Source organism: Ahaetulla prasina, chromosome 6, assembly GCF_028640845.1.
Source record: "Ahaetulla prasina isolate Xishuangbanna chromosome 6, ASM2864084v1, whole genome shotgun sequence".
Taxonomy (NCBI): domain Eukaryota; kingdom Metazoa; phylum Chordata; class Lepidosauria; order Squamata; family Colubridae; genus Ahaetulla; species Ahaetulla prasina.
In genome coordinates, this window is record NC_080544.1 from 103,529,699 (window position 1) to 103,550,846 (window position 21,148).

A 21,148-nucleotide genomic window follows, 5' to 3' on the forward strand; every position below is an offset into this window, starting at 1 on the left:
TTGGCTGCCCACTGAAAGCCCAGCTGGAAAAGAGTATCAGATGTAAAAGGAAGTTGGTCAGAACACCGTCAAGAAAACAGTTTAACAGAAACACTACGATTCACTTACTCTTTTTAAAAAGCACCGACCCAAAAGCTCAGGTTTTTCTATGCAGTTTTCCAGCTCTTTGAGGAAGATTCTGGAATGGACACACAAAAAAAAATGAAAGCAAAAGTTTAAAAGTGGCTTTTCAGGGGAGGTCTTCCCAGGGGTGAAATCCAGCAGGTTCTAACAGGTTCTGGAGAACCGGTAGCAGAAATTCTGAGTAGTTTGTAGAACTGGCAAATACCACCTCTGGCTGGCCCCAGAGTGGGGGTGGGAATGGAGGTTTTGCAGTATCCTTCCCCTGCCACGCCCACCAAGCTATGCTCACAGAACCGGTAGGGAAAAAAATTTAAATTTCACCCCTGGGTTTTCCCCTAGAATTTAAGCTACAAGGTCCCCTGGCAAGTAAGATTAACTGAAGTCTGCGGAGTATCATTTCAATAATTTTTGCACCGCTTTGGAGAATTTAAGCAGTCCTCGTTTAGCAAACACAATTGTTTCCAGTGAAATGGCGGCTAAGCAAAGTCACGGGGCTGAGAAAGACAGAGATGCTGTTTAAGATTGCTGGCTGTTGCTGACTCATTTAGATAACGTTCTACCAAGGGGTCCTTGGTTGTTTTCATGCAGATGTTTCATTACCAAACTAGATAATATATCAGTTTTCAGCAGGTCAAGTTCTCAAGTGCAGCAATGCCAACCTTATTCTCACTCCAGAGCACATTGTTGGCAGGCCCAGAAATTTAGTCCTGGATGTGCACGTTGATTGTAAAATGTTGTTATTATTTTATATTTTATTCAGCTGTAAAGGAAAACGCAGCTTGTCTGGACCGCTCACAAAATTATCTGGCAAAATTTGGTTCCGTGGAAACAGCTTTGTTGGATGACCCTCATGTCTATATGGTTGCAGAAGAGAATCTAAGAACTAAAATTTGAAAGTCATAATGACCGTATGTAGATGTTATCTTTTCTTTTATGTACTTTTATGTACACTGAGAGCATATGCACCAAGACAAATTCCTTGTGTGTCCAATCATACTTGGCCAATAAAAAATTCTATTCTATTATGTACCATCCATGTGAGTTTTAAAGTATCCAGATATATTATTTCCTTATATTAAAAATATTGCAGGCAGCCAGTTGTTGCAGTCCATGGATTGCAATCAGTGTAGTTATTTAGGACTGATGTTTTATGGCAGGGGAGTCAAACTCAAGTCCCGAGGGCTGGATTCGGCACACGGCAAGGGTGAAATGCTCCCGGTTTGGACCAGATCAGGCAATCCGGTAGCGATGTGGGGTAGGTAGTTCAGAGAACCGGTAGCAAAAATCCCTCCCCCCCCCCATGCCCTCCCAATTGCCCGGTCCCCACTTGCCTACTTGGCAGCTACCTGATCGCTATTCCTGCCTTACTTTGGCTGCTGCAATCAATTGCATCAGCTAGCAACTCAATCTGCCTGCCTGCAATCCAGCTCATCGGTGAGCAACTCAATCTGCCTGCCTTGTCCCTTCAATTGGGTAAGTAACTGGGGGGTGGGGGAAGCTTTAAAAAATAGTTAATTGGGCTTTTTTTAAGGAGTTTTATTTTTTTTTAGACATAGCAATTGAAAGTTAAGAAAGTTTTAAATTTAGCTGCTTTTATCTAAAAATATAAATATAATGTAATAAAATAAAATATTTGTGCAGCTTTCTGAGATTTGGTATTTCTGTAGTGTTTCACTCTAACTACACAAACACACAAAATCTACAAAGCTGTATGTGGCATTTTGTGTGTGCGTGTGTGTGAGTCTGTTGTGTTGTGTTGTGTGTGTATAAAGTGTGAACGTTGGTTTTTGAGTTTCTTGTGGCTGTGTGAGGTTCCTGCTTGTTGCAGGGGCCATTTTGGGTGAGGTGCATTGTGTGTTAGTCAGTTATGTTGTGTTGTGTTGTGTGTGCGTGAAGTGTGAAAATTGGTTTTTGTTGCCTCTTATTGTTTTGTGTACTTTATTATTTTTATTATTTATTGCTATTAGCCACGCCCACCCAGTCACCTGACGACCAAGCCATGCCAATCGATTAAGCCACGCCCACAGAACCAGTAGGGGAAATTTTTAGATTTCACCCCTGATCTATATGGTTGCAGGAGGGAACCTAAGAACTAAAGTTTGAAAGTCATAATGACTGTATGTACTGTTATGTACCATCCATGTGAGCTTTAAAATATCCAGCTATATTATTTCCTTATATTGCAGGTAGCCAGTTGTTGCAGTCCATGGATTGCAGTCAGTGTAATTATTTAGGACTGATGTTTTATGGCAGGGGTGTCAAACTCAAGGCCCAGGGGCTGGAATTGGCCCGCGCAGTGCTTAGATCTGGCCCACAGTCCACCCTGGAAATAGTGAACGACCAGTCTGCAGTACCTCTGCCAGTGAAAACGAAGCTCTGGGGGTGGGGTGCACATGGCCTTCCTGAGCTCTGTGTCGAGCATAGCTCCGGCTCGGCACATGACGCTACAGTGATCTGGATCATGGGAGCAGCCCCTAATCAAAGATCCAAAGAGATGACATTTCAAGGACTTGTTTGAGGGCTGCAGGGATCTACGTTTGGCAAGCATGAGAAAGGAACCAGCACACTGGCGACTGGGATAGAGGGAGATGAGGGCTGAGCATTAGAAAGAGCTGCTTTAGTTCCGGGATTTAGCAGATGACGTGGCAGCTGAGGCTGTCAGACGAGGAGGGAGAGAGCAGCCGGTCGTCCAATCAATGGAGCAGTTCAGCCATGGGGCGGGGCCTGAGCAGCATGGGATGTTTAAAAGGGGCTGAGAGGCAGAAGCTCTCAGCGCTGACTTTATACAGAGAGACCTCGACTTTTCTTGAGACTCGGTTTGTAGCAGACCCAATAAAAGAAGTCACTATCGGAAAGAAACCCAAGTTGGCTTGTTTATTTTCACGGCGTCTGACACAACCGTGGCTGAGCAAGCCGAGACTCTGTTTTTGCTGGCAGAGGATTGTGGGAAGCTGTCGCAGCCAAAACCGGAGCTTGGAAGCCCGTTTTTGCTAGCAGAGTGCTCAGGCAACAACAGGTGCCCCCACGTGAGTGACATTGAGCTGGCCACGCCCACCCTGGCCACACACACACTCTGCCCCCCCCCCCGAGGTCAAACACAACCCTGATGCGGCCCTCAATGAGATCGAGTTTGACACCCCTGTTTTATGGCCTCTAAAACAGGGGACTCCAAACTTGACAACTTTAAGACTTGTGGACTTCAACTCCCAGAATTCTGGGAGTTGAAGTCCACAAGTCTTAAAGTTGCCAAGGTTGGAGACCCCTGCTCTAAAAGACACGTCCTTTAAGAAACACCTTACAACTGCATTCGGCGTCCCACCACAAACCTGTTGTGAAATTCACAGATTTCTGAGAGGTTTCCAAAAAGAACTTCTTTCTTGTTCAAAACTACAGCTGGGATCAAGTGAATTAAATCAGGATTGTCCATTTCTGACGCATAGCCCTATTGAAGAGAAAGAAAGAGAACAGCGAGAGGGGAACAAAACTATGAGTAATGAGCAAAATATCAGAAGCAGAGAAATATCTTCTTCCTGCCCCTCCGGTCAATTTTTCCATTCTGAGATTGCTTAAGAAATGTTAAATCTGGACCTTCCCTTTGAACTCAAAGTAGATAAATTCTACACCGAAGGAATCCAGATTTTGCAACTCAAAGATGTGAATTCCACCATCTGTACTCATTTTACAATATAAGCAAATTTGTCTGGTTTTCATCATGTATTCTCTATCAACCTAAAGGTAAAAGTAAAGGTTCCCCTCGCACATTTGTGCTAGTCGTTCCCAACTCTAGGGGGCGGTGCTCATTTCCGTTTCAAAGCCGAAGAGCCAGCGCTGTCCAAAGACGACTCCATGGTCATGTGGCCGGCATGACTAAACGCCAAAAGCGCATGGAATGCTGTTACCTTCCCACCAAAGGTGGTCCCTATTTTTCTACTTGCATTTTTTACATGCTTTCGAACTGCTAGGTTGGCAGAAGCTGGGACAAGTAACGGGAGCTCACCCCCTTACTAGGGATTCGAACCGCTGAACTGCCGACCTTTCGATCAACAAGCTCAGCGTCTTAGCCACTAAGCCAAGATCAGTCTTTTTTAACATCAGCAATTTTCAGATGTATGGACTTCAGCTCCCAGAATTCAGTAATTTAACCTAGGGCACCAGAAGGGTCAATTTCATAAATAAATACATCTACTTAACACGTTTATTTTAAAGTTCTGAAGCAGAGGTTGTCCTAACCACGTTGGGGCAGTTTGGGACTTGAACTTTTGCAAAAGCAAAGAATCATGTAATAGATGAGAGGAGGCGCCACTTTTAAAAAGCAAGTCTGTAGGTCCACATGCATTCACCAATAAAATCATATCGTTTTATTGACGCTTCTGAGGAGGAGTAAGGCAAAAGTCTCTGTGCTGCTTTTGACTTCAGCTTCAACACTCATGTTTCTCAACGTACCTCAATTATGCTCTGAAGCTCCTCCACGTAAGCACGTTCAGTTTCTATCAGTTCATTTATTATATGGCTGTGGGAAAGAGAGAGAGGGAGAAAGAGAAAAAGAGAGGGAGAAAGGGAAAGAGAGAGAGAAAGAGAGGGAGGGAGAGGGAAAGAGAGAGAGAGAGGGTGAGAGAGAGAGAGAAAGAGAGGAAGGGGGAGAGAGACAGTGAAAGAGAAAGAGGGAGAAAGGGAAAGAGAGAAAGAGAGGGAGGGAGAGGGAAAGAGAGAGAGAGAGGGTGAGAGAGAGAGAGAAAGAGAGGAAGGGGGAGAGAGACAGTGAAAGAGAAAGAGGGGGAAAGAGAGGGAGGGAGGGAGAAAGAGGGAGAGGGAGGGAAATGGAGGGAGAGAGGAAATTGGAGAGAGATAGGGGGAGAGGAAGAGAGACAGAAGGGGAGAGGGAGAGAGAGGGAGAGAGAGGGAAAGAGAGAGAAAGAGTGAGGGAGGGAGGGAGGGAGAGAGGGAAGGAGAGAGAGAGGTAGAGAGAGGGAAAGAGAGAGAAGGAAAGATAGAGAGGGCGAGGGCGAGAGGGAGGGAAAATGAGAGAGAGGGAGAGAGAGGGAAAGAGAGAGAGAGGGAAAGTGGGGTGGGGAGAGAGAGAAAGTTAATATTTGTAAGAAGCATTGTAATGAGATAACAAAGCTATAAATGAGAGGATGTGCCTGAATATTCAGACGTTATTTATTAAGAACATTTACAGGTAGTCTTCCACTTACAACAGTTCATTTAGTGACCGTTTATTACAACAGCACTGAAAAAAGTGACTTATGACCATTTTTCACACTTCTGGTGAAAAAAAGTACGGTCACACGATTTACATTTGGAGGCTTGACAGCTGACTCACAGCATCCCAAAGTCATGTGATCCGCTTTTGCGACCTTCGGACCAGCAAAGTCAATGGGGAAAGCAACCCCATTCGCTTAACAACCGTGTTTCTCATTCAAGAACGGCAATGATTCCCTTCACAAATGTGGCAGAGAGAGTCATAAAATTGGGGCAAAACTCACTTAACAAATTTCTCACTTAGCAACATAAATGCTGGGCTCAATTACGTTTTTATGTTGAGGACTACCTGTATATGGCCAATCAACTCACTCATGGTGATTCCCGGGGGCTTACAGAAACAAAACCCTGAATACAAAACCCAGTAAGCTTTCCGGTGACAACAATCAAACCACCACTTGATGGGCTCCATTATCACCCTTTTGGCAAGACCAGGTCTTTGGAATCTTTCAAAAGAGGGGGGGGCACAATTCTATTTCTGCAGGGATGATTACAGGGAGGGGGCCACCACAGAGAAAGCCCTTCTTCATAGTCCCACCAGATGGATCTCCTTAAGAGAGGGTTCCCCTTAACATTCTGCGATGGCGCAGTGGTCAGAGTGCAGTACTGCAGGCTACTTCTGCTGACTGCCGGCTGCCTGCAATTTGGCAGTTCAAATCTCTTCACCAGGCTCAAGGTTGACACAGCCTTTCCATCCTTCTGAGGTGGGTAAAATGAGGGCCCAGATTGTTCGGGGGGGAAATATGCTGACTGTAAATCACTTAGAGAGGGCTGTAAACCCTCTGTTTTTATTAGGCTGTAAACCGCCCTGAGTCCCCTGGGAGATAGGGCAGTATATAAATGTGATTAAATAAATAAATAAATAAATAAATAAATAAATAAATAAATAAATAAATAAATAAATACTGACTGTCGGTGGCGAGTTATTGGCCCCAAAGGATAGGGTGCGCAACTTAGGTGTCCTCCTGGATGAACGGCTGTCGTTTGAAGATCATTTGACGGCCGTCTCCAGGAGGGCCTTCCACCAGGTTCGCCTGCTTCGGCAGTTGCGCCCCTTCCTTGATCGGGATGCCTTGTGCACAGTCACTCATGCGTTCGTTACCTCTCGCTTGGATTATTGTAATGCTCTCTACATGGGGCTCCCCTTGAGGTGCACTCGGAGGCTTCAGTTAGTCCAGAATGCAGCTGCGCGGGTGATAGAGGGAGCTTTGCGTAACTCCCGCGTAACACCGCTCCTGCGCAGACTGCACTGGCTACCTGTGGCCTTCTGGGTGCACTTTAAGGTTTTGGTTACGACCTTTAAAGTGCTCCATGGCTTAGGGCCTGGGTACTTATGGGACCGCCTGCTGTTACCGCATGCCTCCCACCGACCCGTACGCTCTCACAGAGAGGGACTTCTCAGGGTGCCGTCCGCCAAGCAATGTCGGCTGGCGGCCCCAGGAAGGTCCTTCTCTGTGGGGCTCCACACTCTGGAACGAGCTTCCCCCGGGTTTACGCCAAATACCTGACCTTCGGACCTTCCGCCGCGAACTGAAGACATATCTTTTCATTCGCGCGGGGCTGGCTTAAATTTTTTCGATTTTAAATTTTCTATTATTAATTTTAATGGGGTTTTAGTTTTATATATTTTAAAGTTTTTAGGCCAATTATAAAATAAGTTTTTTAATTTGTATTTTAAATTGTATATTGTATTGTCTGTTTTTTACTTTTGGCTGTACACCGCCCTGAGTCCTTCGGGAGAAGGGCGGTATAAAAATCGAAATAAATAAATAAATAAATAAATAAATAAATAAATAAATAAATAAATAAATAAATAAAGCAAGCAAGCACTTTGAAGCAAGAGGGCTGTGAAAATATTTACAGACCCCTTGCATCCTGGACATAAATTGTTTCAACTCCTACTCTCAAAACGTTGCTATAGAGCACTGCACACCAGAACAACTAGACACAAGAACAGTTTTTTCCCAAACTGCATCACTCCACTGAACAAATAATTCCCTCAACACTGTCAAACTATTCACTAAGCTGCATTACTATTAGTCTTCTCATAGTTCCCATCACCCATCTCCTCCCACTTATGATTGCATGACTGTAACCTTGTTGCTTGTATCCTTACAATTTATACTGATATTGATTGTTTTCTAGTATGATTTGATTGCTTATTTCTACCCTATGATTGCTTATTTCTACCCTATGACTATCATTGAGTGTTGTACCAGTGATGGGTTGCTCTTGGTTTGGTCCAGTTCTATAGAACCAGTAGTAAAACTGGCGGAAGGCTCCGCCCACCTGCCACGATGTCATCATGGGTGATCTGCACATGCGCAGAAGCGCGTGCACACTCCTGTTGCAAACTTTTTTTATATATATAATTTGAATTTATATCCTGCCCTTCTCCGAAGACTCAGGGCGGCTTACACTGTGTTAAGCAATAGTCTTCATCCTATTTGTATATTTATATACAAAGTCAACTTATTGCCCCCAACAATCTGGGTCCTCATTTTACCTACCTTATAAAGGATGGAAGGCTGAGTCAACCTTGGGCCTGGTGGGACTTGAACTTGCAGTAATTGCAAGCAGCTATGTTAATAACAGACAGACTTAGTCTGCTGAGCCACCAGAGGCCCTGATAGTAAAGGTAAGTGGAACCCAGCCCTGTGTTGTACCTATGATTCTTGATGAATGCATCTTGTCTTTTTATGTACACTGAGAGCCTATGCACCAAAGGCAAATTCCTTGTGTGTCCAATCACACTTGGCCAATAAAGAATTCTATTCTATCCTATCCTATCCTATCCTATCCTATCCTATCCTATCCTATCCTATCCTATCCTATCCTATCCTATCCTACTCTACTCTACTCCATTCCAAGTCCAAGTGTTATTGCTATTGCTATTCCCAGCCTCCCTGCTCTGGTGGAATGGATAGATGTAATTGGGAAAAGATGATCTCTCAAAGAGGCCATGTAGGGATTTAAAGACAACAAAGTGCAACCCAGAAGGCATTGTTATGAATTAGTATAACAGTATAATATAAGCAAACGATAAAGCTCAGAGGCTGCACGTTCTAAATTTTAAAAATGCGGTTCGTGCCGTAGAACAAGAGTAAGCCGAAGAAGATGGAAATAAATAAAATGTAAAAATAATTATTAAAAATAATGACTAAATCAATTAAAAAGAAAACAAAAACAAAAAAAACCCCGAAATAAGCTCAAAGGACAGACTCGATAGTCTTTTTTTCCGTGGTCAGTTTTCTGTGTTTCTCTGTTTGTCAGGTGTGCACATATTGCCATGTTTTTCTAAGCTCCTAGGCCAGTGATGGCTAACCTTTTTGACAGCATGTGCCAGGAAGGAGGGGGCGGGGGGGGCGCCTGTGTGCCCACACCCATAATTCTATGCACCCCCTCCCCGCACACGAGTGTGTGACACCCCCCCACCCACTACCGGCACACGATGGCCCAGTAGGCCCGTTTTTCTCTTTCACCTGGCTCCAGAACCTTTCTAGGAGCCTGGGGAGCGCAAAAACGGCCTTCCCCACCCCCCTGGAGGTCCTCTGGATGCCAGGAATGGCCCATTTGCAAACTTCCAGTGGGACCGGAAGGCCCGTTTTTTGCTGTCCCCAGCCTCCAGGGCTTCTCTAGGAATCACCACCCCAAAGGTCCTCTGAATGCCAGAAACGGCCCATTTGCCAACTTCCGGTGGGGCCGGAAGTTGGCAAATGGGCCATTTTTGCCTTCCCCAGACTCCTAGACAGGCTCTGAAGCCAGGTGAGAGAGAAAAGCGGGCCTTCCCCCCCCCAAAGGCCCTTCGGAGGGAGGAAACAGCCTGTTTCCCTACTTCTGGTGGGCCCAGAAGGCCTGAAAATCAGCTGGCCAGCGCGTGCATGCACACCGGAGCTGAGCTCGCATGCCCACTGATATTATTATTATTATTATTTATTATATTTGTATACCGCCCTTCTCCCGAAGGACTCAGGGCGGTTCACAGACAAAAAACAACAACAACAGAAAACATATAATAGATTAAAAACAGCTAAAGAATAGATAGTTGAATTCAATTGATGCTCTGACTTTTGAATACAAATTTAAAACCTCATTTAAACCCCTTTTTTAAAAATCCCAATTTAAAAAACTACATTCAGGCTAGTCCTGCTCTTCGAAACAGCAACGTCTTCAGCTCGCGGAAGGACTTGAGATCGGGAGTTGACGAAGCCCCAGAGGAGCTCGTTCCAGAGGTAGGGGCCCCACAGAGAAGGCCCTCCCTAGAGGTCGCCAGCCGACATTGTTTAGCTGACGGTATCCGGAGGAGTCCCTCTGTGAGAGCGCACTGGTCGGTGAGAGGCTAATGGTGGCAGTAGGCGGTCCCGTAAATATCCCGGCCCTAGGCCATGGAGCGTTTAAAGGTGATGACAAGTACCTTAAAGTGAACCCGGAAGACCACTGGGAGCCAGTGCAGATTACGCAGGAGGGTGTTACATGGGAGCCAAAGGTGCTCCCTCTATCACCAGCAGCCGCATTCTGGACCAGTTGGAGTCTCCGGGCACACTTCAAGGGAGCCCCATGTAGAGAGCATTACAGTAGTCCAGGCGGGATGTAACAAGGGCATGGCGACCGTGCATAAGGAAGCCCGATCCAGAAAGGCGTAACTGGCGTATCAGGCGAACCTGATGAAAGGCTCCCTGGTGACGGCTATCATATGATCTTCTAAAGACAGCCGTGCATCCAGGAGGACGCCCAGATTACGAGCCCTTTCCGTGGGGGCCAATAGTTCGCCCCAATGGTCAGTGATGGAATTAGCTGACTGTACCGGGCCGCCGCATCCACAGCCACTCGGTCTTGGTGGGATTGAGTCTGAGTCTGTTCCTCCCCATCCAGACCCGTACGGCCTCCAGGCACTGGGACATCACTTCAACAGCCTCGTTGGGGTGGTTAGGGGTGGAAATATAGAGCTGAGTATCATCAGCGTATAGATGACAACTCACCCCAAGACCACGGATGATCTCACCCAGCGGCTTCATATAGATGTTGAACAGAAGAGGCGAGAGAACCGACCCTTGCGGCACCCCACATAAGAGGCGCCTTGGGGTCGATCTCTGTCCCCCCGTCAACACCGTCTGCGACCGGTCGGAGAGGTAGGAGGAGAACCACCGATGAACAGTGCCACTCACTCCAAGTCCCTCGAGTCGGCGCAGCAGGATACCATGATCGATGGTATCAAAAGCCGCTGAGAGATCTAATAGGACCAAGACAGAGGAACAACCTCTGTCCCGAGCCCTCAAGAGATCATCAACCAGCGCGACCAAGGCTGTTTCCGTGCTGTGACCAGGCCGGAAACCGGACTGGAATGGATCAAGATAGACAGTTTCATCCAGGTACTGGGGCAACTGTCGTGCAACCACACTCGACAACCTTTGCCAAAAGCGAAGGTTGGAGACGGAACGTTAATTTGCTAAACTAGCTGGGTCAAGGGAAGGCTTCTTGAGGAGGGGCCTCACCACCGCCTCTTTCAAGGCGGCAGGGAAAACACCCTCCATCAAAGAAGCGTTCACGATTTTCTGGAGCCAGCCTCGTGTCACCTCCCGGGTGGCCAATACCAACCAGGAGGGACACGGGTCCAATAAACATGTGGTCGCATTCAATCTCCCCATTAACCTGTCCATGTCCTCAGGGATCACAGGATCAAACTCATCCCAGATAATAACATCAAGACCTGCCTCCCTCACCCGTCCGGATCCACCCAGTCTGTGTCCAACCCTTCCCGAATCTGAGCGATTTTATCAAACAGATATTGTCCAAATTCCTCAGCTCGACCCTTTAAGGGATCTTCTACCGCTCCTGATGGAGGAGCGAGCGGTCACCTAAACAGGGCGGCTGGGCGATTATCTGCTGATGCAATGAGGTTGGAAAAATACTCCCGTTTTGCCAGCCTCATCGCCACAAGATAGGTCTGAATTTGAGACCTAACTAGTGTCCGGTCAGATTCGGATCGGCTGGCCCTCCAGATACTCTCTAGGCGTCTTTTCCGGCGCTTCATCTCCCTCAGCCCCTCGGAGGACCAAGGGGCTAAACGAGATCGGCACCGGGGCAGAGGCCGCAAAGGGACAACTCGATCTAGGCGCCAGCCGCGGCCCGATCCCAGGCGGCAACCAGAGCTCCAGCCGAGTTGTGGGCCAAATCCTCAGGGAATAGCCCAAGCTCCGTCTGGAACCTTTCAGGGTCCATCAGGCGCCTGGGACGGAACCAGCGAGTCGGTTCCGTCTCCCTGCGGCGGGGATCGGCGGTTCGAAAGTCTAGCTGAAGGAGCGAATGATCTGACCATGACAAGGGTCTAATAACTAACTCCCCTAATTCCAGATCATTCAACCACTGTCCAGAGACAAAAATCAAATCCAGAGTGTTTCCCCCGATGTGAGTGGGGTCGTTCACTAATTGGGTCAGGTTCAAGGCCGTCATGGAAGCCATGAACTCCCGAGCTGATGTGGATGCTATCCCCACCGGCAAATTGAAATCCCCATGACCATAAGCCTGGGGATCTCCATTGCCGTCCCAGCGACCACATCCAACAGCTCAGGCAGGGAATCTGTCACGTAGCAAGGAGCTAGGTACGTGATCAGTACACCCACCTGCATCCCACGGCCCCACTTAACGAGGAGGGACTCACATCCGGTTATCTGTGGTACAGTGATCTCCCTCGGCTCAAGACTCTCGTTGATAATAACCGCCACTCCCCCACCCCTACCCTGGGCCCTGGCCTGATGAAACACACGGAAACCCGGTGGGCACATCTCTATCAGGGGAACCCCCCCTTCCGTGCCCAACCAGGTCTCCGAAATGCCAATCAGGTCCGCACCCCCCTCCTGTATAAGATCGGAGATGAGTGGGGCTTTATTTATAACGGACCTGGCATTGCATAACATCAGGCGAAGGTCCAGCTTCTGAGGATTTAAGCCACTCGGGGAACGGGAAACTATCGGGGGACCGGAGTGTGCGATCGCTCGTAAATAGCGACACCTGACACACATGCCATAAGTTCACCATCACAGTCTTAGGCAATCTTGTGACCTCTTGGCTCATCTTTTAAGAGAAAGAAGGTGCAATTTGATGTGACTAAAAGGAATGTTAAATTTTACACCGACCGTATTTGTCACACCAGTGCTGACGGTCTGTGATCTAAGAACAGTATGTATATCATAAATAGAAAAATAATTCCAGTGGCAAAGGAATTTCAATAATTAAGTCAGTATTTTTTTTACCTAAACAGGTAATAGAATGACCACTCAACCATCACAAACATGCAAGAAATATATTTCCATTGGAGATTAGAATTGGTCTCACACATCACATTAAACTTCTTCTTATCCCATTGTGATTTGGGAACAGGAAGATCTCAAGAGGCAGCTACAGGTTCATTTCTGGATGATTCTCTGTGCTTGGCTCTTAGATCGGGTTCACATATCCTACTAAGTCATAACGAGGTTTGGTCAGTTGTAGCTTGGCAGAAACCAGTCACCAAGGTATCGAAAAACTACAGTTTATGCCTTAAAGATGCATAAATCATGGTAAATAAAATCATGTAAGGATGGCTTGATTGCATCGTTCAGTCCATCTAATGTTCCTTGGAAACCATTCGTTAAATTATTATACGTTAAACCATGACACTTTCTGTATACAATAGTTACAAACACATCCGTGGGGCCAGGGCCATCTGGGAGCGATGTGTGGACTCTGAAGTTTTAGATCAAAGGGTAAGGACCAGTGGTGAAATCCCAATTTTTTTACTACCGGTTCTATGGGCGTGGCTTGGTGGGCGTGGCAGGGGAAGGATATTGCAAAATCGCCATTCCCTCCCCACTCCTGGGAGAAGGATACTGCAAAATCTCCATTCCCTTCCCGCACCTGGAGGAAGGATAGTGCAAAAGCTCCATTCCGACCCCATTCTGGGGCCAGCCAGTTCTCTGAACTACTCAAAATTTCCGCTACCGATTCTCCAAACTGTTCAAAATTTCTGCTACCAGTTCTCCAGAACCTGTCAGAACCTGCTGTATTTCTCCCCTGGTAAGGACTTTAAAAAGCTGTTTTGGGGGGAACGGAATAAACAGGAAAAAGGTAATTGGAATGTTAATTTTAGATAGTTACAAACAGACTAAGGATACTGATGAATTTCGAAATAAGTTTCATGTAATGTAATCCTCCTTCCCCATGAGAAAATGTGTTGTTTTGAATTTCTAAAAAGAAAAGCCATTCATTTCTTTCAGAACTAATGCTCAGAGGGGAGAAGCACTGAGGTAACTAGGAAAATAACTATATGAGGCAGAAGTGGATCATGGAGTCATGTTTTACCACAGATGCTTTTCTAATTTGCATGGATTATGTGTAGCTTGCATGAACCTCAGAGCCCCTTCTTCAACTACTGATCTTTGGAAATATAAAATTAAACTCAGTGGCTTTATGAGAACAGGTAGTCCTTGACATACGACCATAATTGAGCCCAAAATTTCCATTATTAAGTGAGACAAGTGAATTCTGTCTCATTTCACAACCTTTTTCAGTCAGTTGCCAAGTGTCCAAATTTTGATCATGTGACTATGAGGGTGGTGGCAACGGTCATAAACGTGAAAAATGTTTGTCACTTTTTTCAGGGCTGTTGTAATTTTGAGCGGTCAGTAATGATTGTAAGTCAATGACTACCTATAGATGCAATGGGACAATCTAGATCAGGGGTCTCCAACCTTGATCCCTTTAAGACTTGTGGACTTCAACTCCCAGCAAAGCTGGCTGAGGAACTCTGGGAGTTGAAGTCCACAAGTCTTAAAGAGACCAAGGTTGGAGACCCTTGATCTAGAATCTAGATAGAAACAGCTAATGGGGGGGGGGGAATGGAAGGGCTTTAAGAAAAAATATTTTATTCTGGTGACACCCAGTTCTGGTCAGACCCACTCCCCATCCCCCATGTACAATTCAGTGGTGAAATCCAAATTTTGTTACTACCGGTTCTGTGGGCGTGGCTTGGTAGGAGTGGTGTGGCTTGGTGGGAGTGGCTTGGTGGGTGTGGCAGGAGAAGGATATTGCAAAATCTCCATTCCCATCCCATTCCAGGGGAAGGATATTGTAAAATCCCCATTCCCTCCCCACTCCTGGGGGAAGGATATTGCAAAATCCCCATTCCCTCCCCACTCCTGGGGGAAGGATATTGCAAAATCTCCATTCCCACCCCACTCCTGGGGAAGGATACTGTAAAATCTCCATTCCCTCCCCACTCCTGGGTGAAGGATATTGCAAAATCCCCATTCCCTCCCCACTCCTGGGGGAAGGATATTGCAAAATCTCCATTCCCACCCCACTCCTGGGGAAGGATATTGCAAAATCTCCATTCCCACCCCACTCCTGAGGAAGGATACTGTAAAATCCCCATTCCCTCTCCACTCCTGGGAGAAGGATATTGCAAAATCTCCATTCCCATCCCACTTTGGGGCCAGCCAGAGGTGGTATTTGCCAGTTCTCCAAATTGCTCAAAATTTCCGCTACCGGTTCTCCAGAACCTGCTGGATTTCACCCCTGGTACAGATCCTAGCCTATGGTGCACAAAAATCGACACATAAGTCATATTGTGGTGCAGTGGTTAGGGTGCAGTACTGCAGGCTACTTCTGCTGACTGCCAGCTGCCTGCAATTTGACAGTTCAAATCTCACCAGGCTCAAGGTTAACTCAGCCTTCCATCCTTCCGAGGCGGGTAAAATACATTACTGGACTGCAAATAGGCTGACTCTGTAAACCATTTAGAGAGGGCTGTAAAGCACTGAAGCGGTATATAAGTCTAAGTGCTATTGCTATAGTAAATTAGGAATATTGTTGGTTACTTTATTTATCTTTATTACACAGATTTCAGAGGATAATTAGAACTGCAGAAAAAAATAATTGCTACCAACCTGCCTTCCATTGAGGACCTGTATACTGCACGAATCAAGAGGAGGGCCGTGAAAATATTTACAGACCCCTCACATCCTGGACATAAACTGTTTAAACTCCTACCCTCAAAACGACGCTATAGAGCACTGCACACCAGAACAACTAGACACAAGAACAGTTTTTTCCCGAAGGCCATCACTCTGCTAAACAAATAATTCCCTCAACAATGTCAAACTATTTACTAAATCTACACTACTATTAATCTTCTCATCGTTTTCATCACCAATCTCTTTCCACTTACGACTGTATGACTGTAACTTTTTGTTGCTATCATTAAGGGTTAAATTGCAACCTATTGTGTTGTAAATGTTGTACCTTTGATGAAGTTTTTTTTTTCTTTTTCTTTTCTTTCATGTACACTGAGAGCATATGCACCAAAACAAATTCCTTGTGTGTCCAGTCACACTTGGCCAATAAAAATTCTGTTCTATTCTATTATTCTTTATTTTCACCAAGAAGCTGGATGGAAAGTATAAATAGAATAGGTGAAATTAAATATTATTTTTAGGCGGGGGGGAAACAAAGGAAATCGCCAAAGGCAATTTTTCACTCAGAGTTCAGTTGCAGAATCCAATGCAAACTAAACCAAGACATTTGCAAAATAGAACAGAATCTTGCAGAACGTGCTGTTTGAGGGAACAAGGCCTCGAGGGGAATAGCTTTGAGCCGAGGCAGAAAAAGTATGTGAGATGGAACACCGGCCTCTACAAAACACTGCTACAATAACAACAAACAATCTAGCAAAAGGAGTGTACAAAAAAAATTCACGCCTATAGATGAAACGATAACAGCGCTCCCACCAAGGAGACAAATGTGAAAATAGTGTGGTCTGAACCTGATGCAGAAATGAGTCAGGGGTGAAATTCACTTACGTTCCCTACCATTTTGCAAATCTGTGCATGCGCAGAGGCTGAAAATTGTCGCATGACGTCTGCATGGTGGGCGGGGCTTAGCGCAGTCGGCCCTACCACATTGCCCGATCCGGATAGAACCGGCTGAGTTTCAGCCCTGAAATGAGTGCAATATTAGCACTAAGACACACAGAATTCTGTGCTTAGAAGGCCACCCTGCATCTTACAGAAATTGCAGATCCTGGGGACCACAAGATTCATGGCTGAGCGCACAGATGCCTACAAGGATCAATCAGAATCTACAAAATGGGAGCAGGGCTTCAGTTGTGGAATTCCTCTCCACTAGGACGGGGATGGTAGGCACGCTAGTGCGCTTATGCACGCCCTTAAAGATGTTAGGAATGGGGTGAGGTTTACAGTAGACAGTCTAAGGCAGGGGTTAGCAACCTGCGGCTCTGGAGCCGCATGTGGCTCTTTCACCCTTCTGCTGCGGCTCATCATTCAAAATATCCATCACAACCAGCAATGTGCGACAACCACCGGCATGCGATTTATTGAGCTTTTCAACCCCCGGTAGGCCAACCATGGATAAATCCAAGAAAAGAAAAGTTTCAGAAAAACAAGAATGTTTAATTCAACTACATATGCTAGTTTTGTGGCTGCTCAAGAAATAGTCAGGCATGGGATGGGTTTTGTGGCGCCTTGTGTTTTCTTTTCTGTGGGAAACGGGTTCAAATGGCTCTTTGAGTGTTTAAGGTTGCAGACACCTGGTCTAAGATTAAAGTTTTGGGGGTTTGGGGAAGAAACCACAGTCAGGTAGTGTATTCCAGGCATTGACCACTCTGTTACTGAAGTCGTATTTTCTGCAATCAAGTTTGAAACTATTTACCATAAGTTTGTATCTATTGTGTGCTCGTGTATTGTTTTGGTTGAAGCTGAAGTAGTCATCGACAGGAAGGACATTGTAGCAAATGATTTTATGTACTAAGCTTAGGTCGGACTGAAGACGGTGAAGTTCTAAATTCTCTAAGCCTAAAATTTTAAGTCTGGTGGCATAAGGTATTTTGTTGTGAGCAGAAGAGTGGAGGACTCTTCTCGTGAAACATCTCTGGACTCGTTCGATTGTATTAATGTCCGATATGCAGTGCGGGTTCCAGATAGATGAGCTGTATTCAAGAATTGGTCTGGCAAAAGTTTTGTATGCCTTAGTTAGCAGTCCAATACTCCCGGTGAAGAAGCTATACAAGATTAGATTAACAACTCTTAATGCTTTTTTGGCAATGCTGTTACAGTGAGCTCCGGCACTTAGATCATTTGAGATGAAGGTCTTTGACAGATTGAGGGTTGTCTACGAGGTCGTATCCGCCCAGCTTGTATTTTGTGTTCTGATTTTTTTTGCCAATATGTAAGGCAGAGCATTTGCTGGTTGAGATTTGGAGTTACCAATTGTTTGACCATTCTGTCACATAGTCAACGTCTTTTTTGTGCGTGTGTAACATAGTCAAGGTCTTTTTGTACGGTAGCAGCATTAGGCAAGTGGCAGTTGGAACTTTTCAGATGGGGATGGGGAGTAGAATATCTAACTCAGGGGTGTCCAAACTTGGCAACTTTAAGGCTTGTGGACTTCAACTTCCAGAATTCCTTAGCCAACAAAGCTGGCTGAGGAATTCTGGGAGTTGAAGTCCACAAATCTTAAAGTTGCCAAGTTTGGACAGCCCTGGTCTAACTCCTTAGCATCAGAGTGTGTTAATATACTGTACATAAAATATTAATGATCTGACGGTTATTTTGAAAAATCCTTTCTTAGCGAGCACTAGAAGCCAAGAGGAACATATATATATTAATGTATATATATTTGTTTTCTGAGGTTTTCACGGGTGTTTGTATGTAGGTCTTTGGTTGTTCGGGTTTTCTCCCGTGTAAAATTGGAAGTGTCTTGGCAACGTTTCGACAAAGTCTCATTCGTCATCTTCAGACTTCAGCTTTGTGCTTCTGGGAGCAATGTGTGATCGCAGCTGTTTCTTCCTTTTAATTGCTAGTGGGGGTTTGAACTGATTGGGTGGGAGCTTGGCTGTGCTCTGATTGGATGGGGTTTTTTTTGTGCTCTGATTGGCTGGGGGTGTGTCCTGTTTGGGTGGGGGCTTGGTTGTGCTCAGTCTAGTCTGTGCTGCAGGGGGATTTGAGCTGGTGAGCTGCATAATTGTTGTTTGGCTTTGTGGTCGTGCTACATCTTCATAGTGGGTGTCAGTCTGCTGCATGTATGGATTGGAGGGGTTTGGAATGGCTAATGTTGCAGCTGCGGTCTGGCTTCTGGTCCTTGGTCGTGCTTCATGATCAGTGTGGGTTTGGGTCTGCTTTCTGGGTGGATGTGTGGTGGTGACATCCTGTGTGGACCTCGTGAGTGTGGGTCTGGTGTCATTCCTCGTGTTAGGGACTCGTTTGTCAATAAGGCGGGTTTCCAAATGGCTGGTAGGCGGAGGTATCATCTCGTTTGTTCATGCTGTGTGGGCGTTTTCTATCTCAATGGCTTCTCTGATTATTCTGTTGTTAAAGTGTTCAGTTTTGGCGATAGTTCTGGTCTTTTTAAAGTCAATATCATGTCCTGTGACTTTAAAGTGTTGGACCAGGGAAGAAGTTGGTTCCTCTTTTTTGAATGAGTTCTTGTGTTCTTCAATGCGTGCACTTATTCTTCTGTTGGTTTGTCCAATGTATGTGGTGGGGCAGGCGGTGCATGGGATTTCATATACTCCTTGATTTTCTAACTCAATTTTGTCTTTGGGGTTTCTTAGGATGGTGGATATTTTTCTGTTTGTGCAGAATGCTGTCTTGATGTTATGTTTGTGGAGGATCTTGCTGATTCTGTCTGTGGTGCCTTTTATATATGGGAGGAGGGCTGTGCCATTTTCTTGCTCTCTGTCTTGGGTTTTAGTGGGGGGTTGCACCAACTCAGTAAGCTCAAACTGCCCAAGGAGCTGCTGATCCAATTCTACAGAGGAATTATTGAGTCTGTCATTTGCACCTCTATAACTGTCTGGTTCGGTTCTGCAACCCAACAAGAAAAACACAGACTTCAGAGGATAATTAGAACTGCAGAAAAAATAATTGCTACCAACTTGCCTTCCATTGAGGACCTGTATACTGCACGAATCAAGAAGAGGGCCGTGAAAATATTTGCAGATCCCTCGCATCCTGGACATAAACTGTTTCAACTCCTACCCTCAAAACGACGCTATAGAGCACTGCACACCAGAACAACTAGACACAAGAACAGTTTTTTCCCGAAGGCCATCACTCTGCTAAACAAATAATTCCCTCAACACTGTCAGACTATTTACTGAATCTGCACTACTATTAATCGTTTCATAGTTCCCATCACCAATCTCTTTCCACTTATGACTGTATGACTATAACTTGTTGCTGGCAATCCTTATGATTTATATTGATATATTGATCAATTGTGTTGTAAATGTTGTACCTTGATGAACGTATCTTTTCTTTTATGTACACTGAGAGCATATGCACCAAGACAAATTCCTTGTGTGTCCAATCACACTTGGCCAATAAAATTCTATTCTATTCTATTCTATTCAAATATTGACACCATTATATTGAATGTTACTGAAGTTGAAACTTGATGGGCTGATTTATTTATTTTTTTAACTCGTTTTCTTTAGTTTGAGCTGTATTTTGGCAAGAAAGGGTTTGTGAGTTGAACTCCTGCAGTGAGTTCCAGGTCTTGTTCCTGCTGATTGAGCAGAGCTTCTCATTTCTACTCGCAGACAGAGTATATTGTCAATTTAATATCAGGGTTGCCTATCTACTGGTGTACATGCATAGAGGTTTCCTTTAGGCTATTGAGAAAAAAAAAGCACTTCCTATAAACATTAACATTTATTGGGCCTATACCAGGGGTCTCCAACCTTGATCACTTTAAGACTTGTGGACTTCAACTCCCAGAATTCAGCAAAGCTGGCTGAGGAATTCTGGGAGTTGAAGTCCACAAGTCTTAAAGTAATCAAGGTTGGAGACCCCTGCCCTATACTATTAGTCCTGCTTCATTCATTCATTCATTCATTCATTCATTCATTCATTCATTCATCCCTCACATCCAGGACATAAACTGTTTCAACTCCTACCTTCAAAACGATGCTATAGAGCACTGCACACCAGAACAACTAGACACAAGAACAGTTTCTTCCCGAACGCCATCACTCTGCTCAACAAATAATTCCCTCAACACTGTCAAACTATTTACTAAATCTGCACTACTATTAATCTTCTCATCATTCCCATCACCAATCTCCTTCCACTTTTGACTGCATGACTGTAACTTTGTTGCTGGCAATCCTTATGATTTATATTGATATATTGACCATCATTTGTGTTGTAAATGTTGTACCTTGATGAAGGTATCTTTTCTTTTATGTACACTGAGAGCATATGCACCAAGACAAATTCCTTGTGTGTCCAATCACACTTGGCCAATAAAATTCTATTCTATTCTATTCTATTCAAATATTGACACCATTATACATCAAATTGAATGTTACTGAAGTTGAAACTTGATGGGCTGATTTATTTATTTTTTTAACTCATTTTCTTTAGTTTGAGCTGTATTTTGGCAAGAAAGGGTTTGTGACTTGAATTCCCGCAGTGAGTTCCAGGTCTTGTTCTTGGCTGATTGAGCAGAGCTTCTCCATTTCTGCTCGCAGACAGAGTATATAGTCAATTTAATATCAGGGTTGCCTATCTACTGGTGTACATGTATAGAGGCTTCCTTTAGGCTACTGAGAAAAAAAAAGCACTTCCTATAAACATTAAAATTTATTGGGCCTATACCAGGGGTCTCCAACCTTGATCACCTTAAGACTTGTGGACTTCAACTCCCAGAATTCAGCAAAGCTGGCTGAGGAATTCTGGGAGTTGAAGTCCACAAGTCTTAAAGTGAT

General features: G+C 45.1%; 1 protein-coding gene across 1 annotated transcript in view; it reads right to left on the reverse strand.

Annotated features, from left to right (window-relative positions):
• Window positions 1–21,148, reverse strand: part of MCF2L2 (MCF.2 cell line derived transforming sequence-like 2) — a 297,446-nt gene that overhangs the window by 63,374 nt on the left and 212,924 nt on the right. The window contains exons 16-18 of the mRNA XM_058187136.1: window positions 4,567–4,633; window positions 3,450–3,565; window positions 109–178 (exon numbers count right to left, since the gene is read on the reverse strand). Of these exons, the coding sequence (XP_058043119.1) occupies window positions 109–178; window positions 3,450–3,565; window positions 4,567–4,633 (253 nt within the window). The remainder of the gene's footprint in view (window positions 1–108; window positions 179–3,449; window positions 3,566–4,566; window positions 4,634–21,148) is intronic.